This window comes from Hemitrygon akajei, chromosome 4 (genome assembly GCF_048418815.1).
Source record: "Hemitrygon akajei chromosome 4, sHemAka1.3, whole genome shotgun sequence".
Taxonomy (NCBI): Eukaryota; Metazoa; Chordata; class Chondrichthyes; order Myliobatiformes; family Dasyatidae; genus Hemitrygon; species Hemitrygon akajei.
This window is the reverse complement of record NC_133127.1, coordinates 53,836,782-53,851,227: the sequence shown is the minus strand read 5'-3', so window position 1 is coordinate 53,851,227 and position 14,446 is coordinate 53,836,782. Positions and strand designations below refer to the sequence as shown.

The 14,446-nt window shown below is 42.3% G+C and overlaps 1 protein-coding gene across 1 annotated transcript in view; it reads left to right on the top strand.

Annotated features, from left to right (window-relative positions):
• Positions 1 to 14,446, top strand: part of polr2b (RNA polymerase II subunit B) — a 57,206-nt gene that overhangs the window by 6,123 nt on the left and 36,637 nt on the right. Inside the window, exons 2-7 of the mRNA XM_073042610.1 lie at positions 4,511 to 4,583; positions 11,203 to 11,353; positions 11,453 to 11,565; positions 11,662 to 11,881; positions 12,509 to 12,667; positions 12,825 to 12,989. Coding sequence (XP_072898711.1) covers positions 4,511 to 4,583; positions 11,203 to 11,353; positions 11,453 to 11,565; positions 11,662 to 11,881; positions 12,509 to 12,667; positions 12,825 to 12,989 — 881 coding nt within the window. The remainder of the gene's footprint in view (positions 1 to 4,510; positions 4,584 to 11,202; positions 11,354 to 11,452; positions 11,566 to 11,661; positions 11,882 to 12,508; positions 12,668 to 12,824; positions 12,990 to 14,446) is intronic.

The window sequence follows — 14,446 nt, the reverse complement described above, 5'->3', positions numbered from 1 at the left end:
TTCAGTAGATGACCCCAACAGACTTTCAGGTGAAATATCGCCTCACCTGGAAGGACTGTTTGGGGCTCTGAATGGTAGTGAGGGAGGAGATGTAGGGATGAATGTAGCACTTGTCCTGCTTGCAAGGATAAGTGCCAGGAGGGAGATCAGTGGGGAGGGACGAATGGGCAAGGGAGTTTCAAGGTGCAATCCTGTGGAAAGCAGAAAGCATGGGGGGAGGGTAGGGAAGGGAAGATGTGCTTGGTGGTGGGATCCTGTTGGAGATGGTGGGAGTTACAGAGAATTGTGTGCTGGGCGCAGAGGCTGATGGGTAGTAGGTGAGGACAAGAGGAACCCTATCCCTGGTGGAGTGATTGCATTGGTGCTGTTTCCTGCACCCATGCGGGGCTTGTCAGCTTCGTCAACTTTCTCTTCACAATCTACACCTCGGACTTCAACTACAACACAGAGTCTTGCCATTTTCAGAAGTTTTCTGATGACTCTGCCATATTTGGATGCATCAGCAAGGGAGATGAGGCTGAATACAGGACTACGGTGGGAAATTTTGTCACATGGTGCGAGCAGAATCATCTGCAGCTTAATGTGAAAAAGACTAAGGAGCTGGTGGTGGACCTGAGGAGGGCTAAGGCACCGGTGACCCCTGTTTCCATCCAAGGGGTCAGTGTGGACATAGTGGAGGATTACAAATACCTGGGGATAGGAATGGACAATAAACTGGACTGGTCAAAGAACACTGAGGCTGTCTACAAGAAGGGTCAGAGCCGTCTCTATTTCCTGAGGAGACTGAGGTCCTTTAACATCTGCTGGACGATGCTGAGGATGTTCTATGAGGCTGTGGTGGCCAGTGCTATCATGTTTGCTGTTGTGTGGTGGGGCAGCAGGCTGAGGGTAGCAGACACCAACAGAATCAATAAACTCATTCGTAAAGCCAGTGATGTTGTGGGGTGGAACTGGATTCTCTGACGGTGGTGTCTGAAAAGAGGATGCTGTCCAAGTTACGTGCCATCTTGGACAATGACTCCCATCCACTCCATAATGTACTGGTTAGACACAGGAGTACATTCAGCCAGAGACTCATTCCACTGAGATGTAACACTGAGCATCATAGGAAGTCATTCCTACCTGTGGCCATCGAAATTTACAACTCCTCCCTCGGAGTATCAGACACCCTGAGCCAATAGGCTGTTCCTGGACTTATTTCCACTTGGCATGATTAACTTATTATTATTTAATTATTTATGGTTTTATATTGCTATATTTCTTCACTATTCTTGGTTGGTGCGGCTGTAACAAAACCCAATTTCCCTCGGGATCAATAAAGTATGTCTGTCTGTCAACTTTGCCTCTAGCTTCCACCTTGCCCTCAAATTTACCTGGTCTGCATCGCCCTCCCCTTTTTTGATCTCTCTGTCTCCATCAGCTTATCTACTGATGTCTACTATAAACCCACTGACCCTCATAGCTACCTTGACCGTTCCTCTTCCCACCCTTTGCATGTAAAAATGCCATTCCTTTCTTTCATTTCCTCCGTCTCCACCACATCTGCTCTCAGGATGAGGCTTTTCATTCCAGGATGAAGGAGATGTCATCCTCCTTCAAAGAAAGGGGCTTCCCTTCCTCCACCATCAACGCTGCCCTCAACTACACCTCTTCCATTTTGTGCATGTCTAGCCACACCCCATCGTTCTGCCACCCCATCAGTCTCTGCATCCAAGTCAAGTCAAGTCAATTTTATTGTCATTTCGACCATAACTGCTGGTATAGTACATAGTAAAAATGAGACAACGTTTTTCAGGACCATGGTGTTACATGGCACAGTACAAAAACTAGACTGAACTATGTAAAAATAAAACAAACAACACAGAGAAAGCTACACTAGACTATAGACCTGCACAGGACTGCATAAAATGCACAAAAACAGTGCAGACATTACAATAATAATAAACAGGACAATAGGGCAAGGTGTCAGTCCAGGCTCTGGGTATTGAGGAGTTTGATAGCTTGGGGAAGAAACTGTTACATAGTCTGGTCGTGAGAGCCCGAATGCTTTGGAGCCTTTTCCCAGACAGCAGGAGGGAGAAGAGATTGTATGAGGGGTGCATGGGGTCCTTCATAATTCTCTTTCCTTTGTGGATGCAGCGTGTAGTGTAAATGTCCATGATGGTGGGAAGAGAGACCTCGATGATCTTCTCAGCTGACCTCACTATCCGCTGCAGGGTCTTGCGATCCAAGATGGTGCAATTTCCAAACCAGGCAGTGATGCAGCTGCTCAGGATGTTCTCAATATAACCCCAGTCGAATGTGATGAGGAGGGGGTGGGAGATGGACTTTCCTCAGCCTTCGCAGAAAGTAGAGACGCTGCTAAGCTTTCTTTGCTATGGAGCTGGTGTTGAGGGACCAGGTGAGATTCTTCGTCAGGTGAACGCCAAGAAATTTGGTGCTCTTTACGATTTCTACCGAGGAGCCATCGATGCTCAGCGGGGAATGGTCGCTTCATGCCCTCCTGAAGTCAACAACCATCTCTTTTGTTTTGTTCACATTCAGAGGCAGGTTGTTGGCTCTGCACAGTCCATTAGCCGCTGCACCTCCTCTCTGTAAGCTGACTCGTCGTTCTTGCTGATGAGACCCACCACGGTCCAGCACATAATTCTCTGTAACTTTCACCATCTCCAACAGGATCCCACCACCAAGCACATCTTTCACTTTCCACTTCAGCCCCTTCATTTCCATTATATTGTTCACCTTTTTATTTCTTCATTTTAATTGGTTTATGATTGTCCTGGTACTGAGGTACAGGAAAATTTTGTTAAACATGACATTCAAACAGATCATTCCAGACACAAGTACATCAAGATAATATAAACAATAACAGGATAACAATAACAGAATGCAGAAGATAACGTTACAGAGAAACTGCAGTGCAAGTAGGTAGGTAAGGTGCAAGAACCATGACAAGATAGGTTATGAGATCAGGAGTTTACCTTTATTGTCAAGAGTTCCATTCAAGAGTTTTAGAATACAGGTTTCCTCCGCTATTCGAAGGTAGAGCATTCCTATGAAATGGTTCATAAGTCGGAATGTCGTAAAGTGAAGAAGCAATTACCATTTATTTATATGGGAAAAATTTGTGAGCATTCGCAGACCCAAAAACTAGCCTACCAAGTCATGCCAAATAACACATAAAACCTATCTGATAAATACACAGCCTATATAAAGTAGGAATACTTTTCTGCAATTATTGCGGCACTGTCCACCGTAGCGAAAATTTCACGCAAGCGGTCTTGGCAGCACTCGCGGCAAAAACACACAGCGCAAGCACTCTCGGTAGAAGCACTCTTTCCAGTAACCTTTAAGCTATGAAGCTGCTAAATCATACGAAATAACACATAAAAATACACAGCCTGGATAAAGTAGAAATAATGTACGTCCAGTGTAGTTTTGGGAAGACAGCGAGCACACTGATGATGGTGTGTTAGGCTGAGTTGTCGGAGGTTAGGGTGGTGGGACACTGGGGTGTCATCTCATTGTCGTCTGTTTCCATCAGGGCAGGCAGGTCACCTTCTTCTGTGTCTGCCTGCCTCGATGTTGAAGGTCGAGGTTTGTTGTCTGCTGTGATGTGGAAGGCTTGAGAGACGACAGTATGCTTGACTGCTTAGCCTCGTGCATTTTTCTATCATACAGTTCTTTGTAAGCATTCAAACCATCCTGCAAATATGCCCTAAACTTACGTACCCTTTCAAAGTTAAAGTCATATTTTTCTGCAATTGTTGCAGCAATGTCAATCGCAGCAAAAATCTCACGCAATTGCTTCATGTTCAGTTCCTGGACGACTTCACTTTCGGGCTGTTTGCTACTGCGTTTGGCTTCAATTGTTACCCTTTCCTCTTCATCAGCTCTTCATCTCTCAGTTCTTGGTCATGGGATGCTTTTCTGATACCTTAGAATTCATCGTGATAATGGATGCACAAAATAAACGGACATAAAGCACAGATGCTCACAGGCATGTGTTTAAGCAATGCCGGCTAGAATGCAGTTCCGGGGGAGGAGGTTGGCTGCTCGGCGTGTGCGCTGCCTTTTTTCGTAACGGTGAAAACACCTTCTGTTAGCGAAAACAGGTAACTAATGTAGGTCTTTCGTAACAGCGTGGTGTCGTAAAGCGAACGTTCAAAAAACAGGAGACACCTGTAGTGGGAAAGAAGTTGTCCTTGAGCCCTGTGGTAGTTTTCAAGTTACTGTATATTCCACCAATGAATTACCAGGATGGGAGGGTCTTTTATTATGTTGGCTGCTTTCCTGAGATAGTGGGACAGGAGCAATGTTGGGCAGGTTTCCTGACATATCATGCATGCTACTTCTCCTATCTCTCAGAATTAGCAAAATGTAACATTTTGTGTTTACCTCTGAACCATCTGTTACTTCTGAAATTATAATTGGAATTGTTTTGGTTTTTTTCTTGAAAGCTCTACATTAATAAAGAACATCCTGCTCATTGTTTCTACTTGATTTTTAGATACCCAATATGATGAGGATGATGATGAAATCACTCCTGATTTGTGGCAGGAGGCCTGTTGGATTGTTATCAGGTAAAGATATGTTCACTTGAACTTGGACAAAAAAAGTTAGAAAATAATTTTCATTTTAAGCTAATTTAAAGTCATGTGAAATTCAGAAAATGGAGGTTATTCGCAGACTTTGATTTTCATTGCTTGCGATACCTTAAATTAAGAAGACAGAAAATGGGAAAACACGAGGAAATCTGCAGATGCTGGGAATTCAAACAACACACACAAAATGCTGGTGGGACACAGCAGGCCAGGCAGCATCTATAAGGAGAAGCACTGTTGATGTTTCGGGCCGAGACCCTTCGTCAGGACTAACTGAAAGGAAAGATAGTAAGAGATTTGAAAGTATTGGGGGGAAGGGGGAAATGCGAAATGATAGGAGAAGATCGGAGGGGGTGGGATGAAGCTAAGAGCTGGAAAGGTGATTGGCGAAAGTGATACAGAGCTGGAGAAGGGAAAGGAGGCCTCGGGAGAAAGAAAGGAGGGGAGCACCAGAGGAGATGGAGAACAGGCAGAGTGATGGGCAGAGAGAGAGAAAAAAACAAACAACTAATTATGTCAGGGATGGGGTAAGAAGCGGAGGAGGAGGGGCATTAACGGAAGTTAGAGAAGTTAATGTTCATGCCATCAGGTTGGAGGCTACCCAGCCGGTATATAAGGTGTTGTTCCTCCAACCTGAGTTTGGATTCATTTTGACAGTAGAGGAGGCCATGGATAGACATATCAGAAGGCAGGCATAACTGGGACCCATGTGGGTGCCCATGGCTACACCCTTGGTTTGGAGGAAGTGGAAGGAGCCAAAGGAGAAATTATTGAGAGTTAAGAACTAATTCTGCTAGACGGAGGAGAGAGGTGATAGAGGGGAATTGGTTAGGTCTGGAATCCAAAAAGAAGCGAGACCTTTGAGACCGTCCGGGTGGGGATGGAGGTATATAGGGACTGGACGTCCATGGTGAAAATAAGGTGGTGGGGGCCAGGGAACCTAAAATCATTAAAAATTCAAAGCGTGAGAAATGTCACAAACATAGGTGGGAAGAGATTGAACAAGGGGGGATAAGACAGTGTCAAGGTATGCAGAAATGAGTTCGGTGGGGCAGAAGCAAGCTGAGACAATAGGTCTACCTGGACAGGCAGGCTTGTGGATCTTGAGTAGGAGGTAGAAACGGGAAGTGCGGGATGTGGGAACTATGAGGTTGGTGGTAGTGGATGGGAGATCCCCAGAGCTGATAAGGTTGGTGATGTTATAGGAGACAATGGCCTGGTGCTCCTTAGTGGGGTCATGATCAAGGGGTAAATAAGAGGAGGTATCAGAGAGTTGTTGCTGTGCCTCAGCCAGGTAGAGGTCAGTACGCCAGACAACAACAGCTTCCCCCTTATCAGTGGGATTTATAGTGAGGGAGCGGAGAGCAGAACGTTCAGAATGGAGTTAGGTTGGAATTGGAACAGGGTGTGGTGAAGTCGAGACGGTTGATGTTCCGTTGGCAATTAGGAATAACGAGATCCAGAGCAGGCAGAAGACCAGAGTGGGGTGTTCATGAAGAGGAGGAGGGTTGAAGACGGGAGAAGGGGTCATCGGTGGGGGTTGGAGAGTCCTTGCCAAAGAAGTAAGCTCAGAGACAGAGCCGGCGGAAGAAGAATTCGGCGTCATGGCGTATGCGGATCTCACTGAGGTGTGGGTGAAGGGGGACAAAGGTGAGGCCCTTACTGAGGACAGAGCGCTCTGCCTCAGAGAGTTGAAGGTCAGAGGGAATGGTAAAGACCCGGCACGGATGAGAGATGGGATCAGAGGGGGGGAGGGAGGCTGGTAGTATCAGTGGAGAGGGAAGGGTTGGGGTGAAAGGAAGATGGAGCCTCTGAGGGCCCAGGAGCTGATGATGGGATCTGAGGGAGAGGGGATTGCAGAGTGGTGGTGGGGGAAGGGGAGACAGGAGTCACAATCGCAGCATGTGAAGACCCAGCCTGGAGTTCAAGGCTGGAGTCGCAGTCGGTGGTTGCGCAATCGCTTTGAAGCTGTTCACTGTCGTTGGAACCTGCGTTGATGGTGCTCGTGTCCAGGTTTTCCATATGCCCTGAGTTGCTGGGGCAGCTGAGATCGACGGCCGAGGCCAATACATGGTCGTTGGAACCCGCGGTGATGGTGCTGGAGTCCGGGTTTTGAATATGCCCTGGGTTGTCGTTGATGGTGCTGGAATTGACAGAAAATGGGAATTGGTGTTTACAATTTTGTAGATAGATGCTGTATTTTGTTTGTATATGGAAATTACTGTTTTTTACAGTATGCAGGTTCTAAATATTTGCAGATTCACAGTGTCCACCATAAATCTAGAGATTCGTTATTAATGGCTGCCTTGGTAGCTTGAAGTTCACATAGGACATAGAACAGTCCAGCATGGGACAGTTCCTTCAGGCCAAGATGTGTTTAACCTACTCCAAGATCAATCCAAGAGCCTCCTAAATCTCCCTAATGTATTCATCCTTTCCACCCACACCCGTCAGTGCATTCCATGCACTTACCATTCTCTGTGGAGTGGGGAACAGACCCTACTTCTGACACCCCCCCTTCCAGATTTTCCTCCAGTAACCTTGAAATTTTCATCCTGGGGTAAGAGGTGTTGATTGTGCGCTCTATATCTCCTATCATCTTGTATATCTCTGTCAAGTCAACTTTCATCCTCCTTTGCTCCAAAAGGAAAAGCCTTAGCTTGCTCAACCTTTCCTCATAAAGAATGCTGTCTAATTGAAGCCACATAGGAAATCTTTTCTGTGCCCTCTCTAAGACTTCTACATGCTTCCTATAGTAAAACAACCAGACTGAGGACAATATTCCAAGTGTGGTCTAACCCAAGATCTTGCTGTTCCTCCACATTGCTAAGAATCTTGTACTCTGCCTTCAAGTCTGAACTTCCAGAGTGCATCAGTTCACACTTTTCTGGATTGAACTCCGTCTGCTGCTCTCAGCCCAGCTCTGCATCCTGTCCAAATGTCCTGTTGTGACTTATGACAACCTTCTACACTATCCACAGCTCCAGCAACCTTTGTGTTCATGGCATTATAGAGCATACAGCACACAGGTGCTTTGGCCCATCTAGTCCATACTTAACTATTATTATTCTGCCTAGTCCCATCTTAATGTACCTGGACCAGAGCCTTCGTATCCCTCCCATCCATATATTTATCTTTAACTTCTCAAATGTTGAAATTGAGCCCACATCCACCAATTCTGCTGACAGCTTGTTTCACACACTTGAGTGAAGAAGTTCCTCATATTCCCTTTAAGCATTTCACCTTTCATCTTTGCCCATGACCTTTCATTTTTGTCTCACCCAATCTCAGTGGAGAAAAGCCTGCTTGCGTTTACCCTATATACAGTTGCAGGAAAAAGTTTGTGAACCCTTTGCAATTACCTCATTTTCTGCATTAATTACTCATAAAATGTGGTCTGATGTTCATCTAAGGTTTTTTCTTATGTTGGACAAATGAACAGAGACCTTAGCAACTTTCAGAGTTTTCTGCAGGTTTTTTGCTGTTACCCTTGGGTTCTTTTTCACCTCCTTCAGCATTGCACATTGTGCTTTTGGTGTGATCTTTGCAGGACACCCTAGGGAGAGTGGCAACAGTACTGAGTTTCCTCCATTTGTAGACAATTTCTCTTACTATGGACTGATGAATACTCAGGTCTTCAGAAATGCTTTTGTAGTCTTTTCTAGCTTCATGCATCTCTACAATAATTCTTCTAATATCCTCTGAAAGTTGTTTTGATTGAGTCATGGTGCACATAAATAGGTATTTCTTGAGAAGAGCAGGCCCTTGTCAGTAACCTGACTGTCTTTTATAGGGCAGGGTACCTCTACAACTCACACCTCCAGTCGCACCTCATTGATTAGAACACCTGACTCCACAAATAGCTTTTGTAGAAGGCATTATCCCAAAGGTTCTCATACTTTTTTATTTGAACCTAGACTGTTATTGTGTAAATGGTGTACTTAGTATTAATGAATACAAGTGTTTGTGTGTTAATATTTTAGGCAGATTGTGTTTGTCTATTATTGTGACTTAGATGAAGATCAGACCACATTTTATGAGTAATTAATGCAGAATGCCAGATAATTTCAGTGTTCACAAACTTTTTCTTGCAACTGTAAAATTCTCAGGGTTGTTCCTCTTCCTTTGCTTAAACAGAGGACCAACATCTGACATCTTCCAATCTTCTGATACTATTCCTTTGGCCAGTGAGGATGTAAAGGTCATCTGCAAAGGTGCAACAATTTCTTCCCTTGCTTCCTGTCGTAACATGGGGTACATCCCATCTGGCCCTGGGGAATTATCTGTCCTTATTTTTTTTCAAAAGTTATAGTACTTCCTTTTTCTGGAAGTCAACATTTTTGAGCATATAGCCTGTTCTACACTGTCCTCATATTTGTCAAGGACCCTGTCACTGGTGAAATGGACCTTTCAGCAGCTATATTACTATCCCTAGTTAATAATGCTACTTCCACACCTCTTTAACCTCCATCCCTATCCCTTTCGAAACATCTAAACACAAGAACATCCAGCAGCCATTCTTGCCCTTGTGACAGTCAAGTCTCTTTAATGGCATTGAAGTTCCATATACTGATCCATGCTCACACATGAAATCAAGAAAATGGGAATTAATGTTTCTAATCTTGTATTTGCAGTATTTTACATATTAAATCTGATACTAACCTGCTCTCAGATGGGCTCAAATTTAATCTTCAAATTAAGTATAACTGCAGATGGGTGGGTTTCCCAGGCATCAGAGGGCCAGCAGTTAGAACTGCTAGATCCAGCAGTCTTTACATTTAATTGCTGTTGTCCCTTTCTCCTCAAATTTTTTGATCCTTCCACCTCTCACTTGTTATGGTCTGATGCTAAAGATATTGCCCTTCAGAATGACTGACACTAATTTGATTGCAATGCACACAGTGTGTTGGAGGTGCTCAGCAGGTCAGGCAGCATCCATGGTTGGGAATAAACAGTTAATGTTTTGGGCCAAGCCGATTCATCAGGATCAGAAAGGAAGGGGGAAGAAGTCAAAATAAGGTGGATAGAGGAGAGGAGGAGGAAGTACAAGGTAGTAGTTGATAGTTGAAACCAGAAGAGGGGAAGAGGGGTGAAGTAAAGAGCTGGGAAGTTGATGGGTGGAAGAGAGGGCTGGAGAAGGGAGAATCTAATAGGAGAGGATAGAAGACCATGGAAGAAAGGAAAGGGGAGAGGGGGAAAGCACTGGAGGGAGGTGATGGGCAGATAAGAAGAGAAGGTGTGAGAGGGAAGCAAGAATGGGGAATGGTGAAGGAGAGGTGGGGGGTGTAATTACCAGAGTTTGAGAAATCTATGTTTAGGTTGGAGGCTACCTAGATGGAATACAACTTTCCAGCTCCTTACTTCACCCCCTCCCCCTCTCCTGGTTTCACATACCACCTGTAACCTTATATATACTTCAGCTCCCCCTCCCCCCACCTTATTCTGTCTGACTCGCCCTTTCTTTCTAGTCCTGATGAAACGTCTCGACCTGAAATGTTGACTGTTTATTGCCATCCATGGCTGCTGTCTGACTTGCTGAGCTCCTCTAGCGCATTGTGTGTATTGCTCTGGATTTCCAGCATCCGCAGTACCTCTTGTGTCTACTAATTTAACAGTACTTGAAGGAAGCTGCAAACATGCTTGACAACAATTTGAAGTGGATAATATGTTACCCTGAAAAAAATCCTTTATGTTCTTTTAAAGACGTTGAAGTCTTTCACCTACTACAATAGACTATTTGTCAGTCTCATTTTGGAAATGGAGATGTCTTGATGTTTATGAAAACAACAGAGTTCTTTGAGCACAAGATTTCTGAACTTGTGATCCTATCTTTTTTAACATCTTAAATACATTGAATTATTGCATGAACTCTGGACTTTGTGGTATATTTCTAGAGGTCTAGGAGCACCTTGATCAGAAAAAAATTTGGTTATGTTAGACAGCTGTTCGGGAAGTCATTTGTGGTGTGGAAAATGAAGGGATTGCATGTTGTATTTAGGAAGAGAATCACTGGTGTCACTGCCTGGAGAGAAGGACAATAACCTTACAAAGTTTTGTTTTCTAAAATCCGTATTATTTACTGGGAATATGTTTTTAAAAATCATAGTCTTGTCTTTGCAATGCATCTTTTAATCAGATTCCTTTTGGATGCTATTGCAGGTTGGTGTTCCTTTTCAGCGCTGTCTGTAAGGAGTTTGTTCGTTCTCCCCATGACCACGTAGGTTTCCTGAGGGTGCTCCAAATTTCTCCTACAGTCCAAAGACATACCAGTTAGTAGGTTAATTGGTCATTGTAGGTTGTCCTGTGATGAGGCTAGTGCTTAAATAGGTGGGTTGTTGGGCGGCATAACTCATTGGGCCAGAAGGGCCTGTTCTATGCTGTATCTCTAAATAACCAAAATATAAATGAGAAGACTGTGCCTACTTAGATAAACTCAAAAGAAGAAGTTTTTGAACAGGTGTCTTAAACCGGGAAGGATTGAATTTTGCCTAATTATTTGGCCACTAGGTGAGTTAGGACCTAACGGTTTGGTCCTTATAATGCAAGTATTCTTTCCAAGATACTTAACGTGCAATGTTCTTGAATATTTGTTTCTCAGTTCCTATTTTGATGAAAAGGGTTTGGTTCGACAACAGTTGGACTCATTTGATGAATTCATACAAATGTCAGTACAGAGAATTGTGGAAGATGCTCCACCAATAGATCTCCAAGCTGAAGCTCAACATACAAGTGGGGAAGTGGAAGAACCGGTAAAAATCCCCACTTACTCTCACCGAACAGAAAATTCAGTTCTATTTTTATCTGTTGAGTTGCATTTTTGTTTTACATGTTATGTTTCTTTGTTCCAGCCCAGGTTTTTATTAAAATTTGAGCAGATTTATTTATCCAAACCAACTCATTGGGAAAGGGATGGAGCACCATCTCCAATGATGCCAAATGAAGCTAGACTGCGAAACCTTACGTAAGTTTCCTTGGAGGGTATATAGACACAAATTTAATTTTTAAACTTTATGTACGAAAGTAAGGATTTGGTATGTTTCATTGTCTTGCTTTATAGGTATTCAGCTCCTCTCTATGTGGATATAACAAAGACAGTGATTAAGGAGGGAGAGGAGCAAATACAAACACAGCATCAGAAGACATTTATTGGAAAAATTCCTATAATGCTTCGGTCCACCTATTGTCTTCTTAGTGGCTTGACAGATCGTGATCTCTGTGAGCTCAATGAATGCCCACTAGACCCTGGTGGTTATTTCATCATCAATGGATCAGAAAAGGTATAGAACATGCTATGAAGTCTAAATATACAGAGAAGTAGAAATTGTTTTCAGATGTTCAGTATGTGTTAGTTTAATATCTGCATGAGTTTTAATTAGAAAGCTAACTACAGTGCTTTTGTAATTAATTTTTTATATAATGTGAAACTCTTTTATGATTATTGGTTAATTGTTTATTCTTCCTGATATAAGTTGAGAACTGGGAAACAATGTTATTCATGGAAGAGGTTGAACAAACTTGGATTATTTTCCCTGAATCATCAGAGGCTGAGGGGCAATTTAACAAATAAAATTGAGAAGTGTTGATAGGATAGATAGGCAGGTCTTTTTCAAAGGATGGAAATGTCAAGTACTAGGAGCCATTCCTTTGTGTAGGAAGGAGCAACTTTAAAGGAATTGCTCAAGGCAAGTCTTTTTAAAACAGTGATAGGTCATCGTGGAAGAACCAGAAAAGACAGCAACATTCGATATTCATTAGACAGACTCATGAACAAGCAAAGAACAGAGGATATGGTCTGTATACAGTTGGGATTAGTTTAGATGTGCATCTTGTTTGGTGCAAATATAGTAAACTGAAAGACCTGTTCTTATGCTGTACTACTATGTTCTACTTTGAAATTTTTCTAGGTTCTGATTGCACAAGAAAAAATGGCAACAAACACTGTATATGTGTTTGCAAAGAAAGATTCTAAATATGCATACACAGGAGAGTGTCGATCCTGTCTAGAAAATTCATCTCGTCCCACAAGTACCATCTGGGTCAGCATGCTAGCAAGAGGAGGACAAGTAAGTCTTTGCATTCACTTTATGCTTTTTTCCTTTCCTTTGAACACTGATCTTGTTTATGAGAACTGTGGTTAACTTATTTGGCATTCACTAAAAATTAAGTCTACAACAAATTTTACTTGCTTCTATCCTTAATTACATGTGGTTTTCTCTTCAGGGTGTACGAAAAAGTGCAATAGGCCAAAGAATAGTTGCCACTCTACCATATATCAGACAAGAAGTTCCCATAATTATTGTGTTTCGAGCTTTAGGATTTGTGTCTGATAGAGACATTCTGGAACACATTATTTATGATTTTGATGATCCAGAAATGATGGAAATGGTGAGTTTCTATTTAATGAAATTTTTTTTGATTCTTCTGCAGTTCTTCTTAATTTGCTCAATGAAATGTGTTTTTGTTTAGTTTCTACTTTTAGAATTTTAAGTCAATTTTCAGACAATGCCATGTTGATCTACTAAAATCTGAACTTGTGAATAAACAGCTGTTTAGGTCTTGAAAGTGATGCTATATTTTCTTCCTTTTCCCATTTTAATATTTTTCCAGTATATTGTTTCGGTGCTACATATGATAAATAACATTTCAGTTTCTCTCTTGAATCTGCTATATTATTGAAAGAATCCTCCTTGCCACTTTTACATTCAAGTACTTTACCTTACTAATAACTGCATGGGATGCAGCCAATTGGCCCATCAGGTTTATGTTGGTTCCCAACAAACCAGTCCCAGTATCCTCTTTTTACTTCCTTGCAACCCTCTAACACATTTTCTCTCACATGCATATCAGCTTCTCTTTGTTTTTTTTTTGCCTCTTAGCTAACAAGTAATTTACATAGATCATCAGACCTACTAGCTCATCTTTGCAATTTGAGAGGGAACTGAAGCACGTGGGCAAGACGTGCAAGCTCTACACACATAGTATCTGTGGTTGGGACTGAACCTAGATCTGTGGATCGTTGAGGCCTTATTTTGCTCCTTGTGCTTTCTTCCCCTATCTTGAGATACTTCTGTCAGCCTGTACACTGTGTTTAAATCAATATTTCTCTCTGTTATTAATTTCACTGTTTTCCTATTATTGTATTTCACCCATCGGGTAAACTCTGCTATTGTACTTAGACCCTTGAGATCAGTCAATCCCTTGGTTTTACCAATGCAATTCTTACTTTTCATGGTCTATACAAAAAAAGGCTGTTACTAATTGCAGACTGAAACCCTAAACTTTCAGCGACTTTATTCATAGGGATTTGTGAAAGAACTGCACTTTTCCTATTGTTTCTCATCAAAGAAGTATTTGTTTAAATTTGCAACTGCATTATTTGATTGAGTTTTTTTTAAATTAAAGTAAATGGCTATGGAAGCACCTCAGTCAGATTTGCCGTTGATCAATGGTCAGCCATCATTTTAGACATCACAAAAATTACATATTTCAAGATTCAAGATTATTTAATGTCATTTCCAGGAAACAAGTGTAGAGGAAAATGAAATAATTGTTATTTTGGATCTGATGTAGCACAAAAAAACACAGTAAGATAAAGAACACAATTTTTTAAAAAAACTCAAATATAAATATATATTAGGTAGCTTCTGTACATTGATTGTACATCAATAAAGTGATGCTAGGCACAGGAGTGTCTGTACATAAAGTGATTCTGACAGGAAATGATGATGTGATGGTGGGGTGGGCTAGTGGATAGAGGTGTTAATCAGCCTTACTACTTGGGGAAAGTAACTTTTTGAGTCTGGTGGTCCTGGCATGGATGCTACATAGCCTCCTTCCTGATG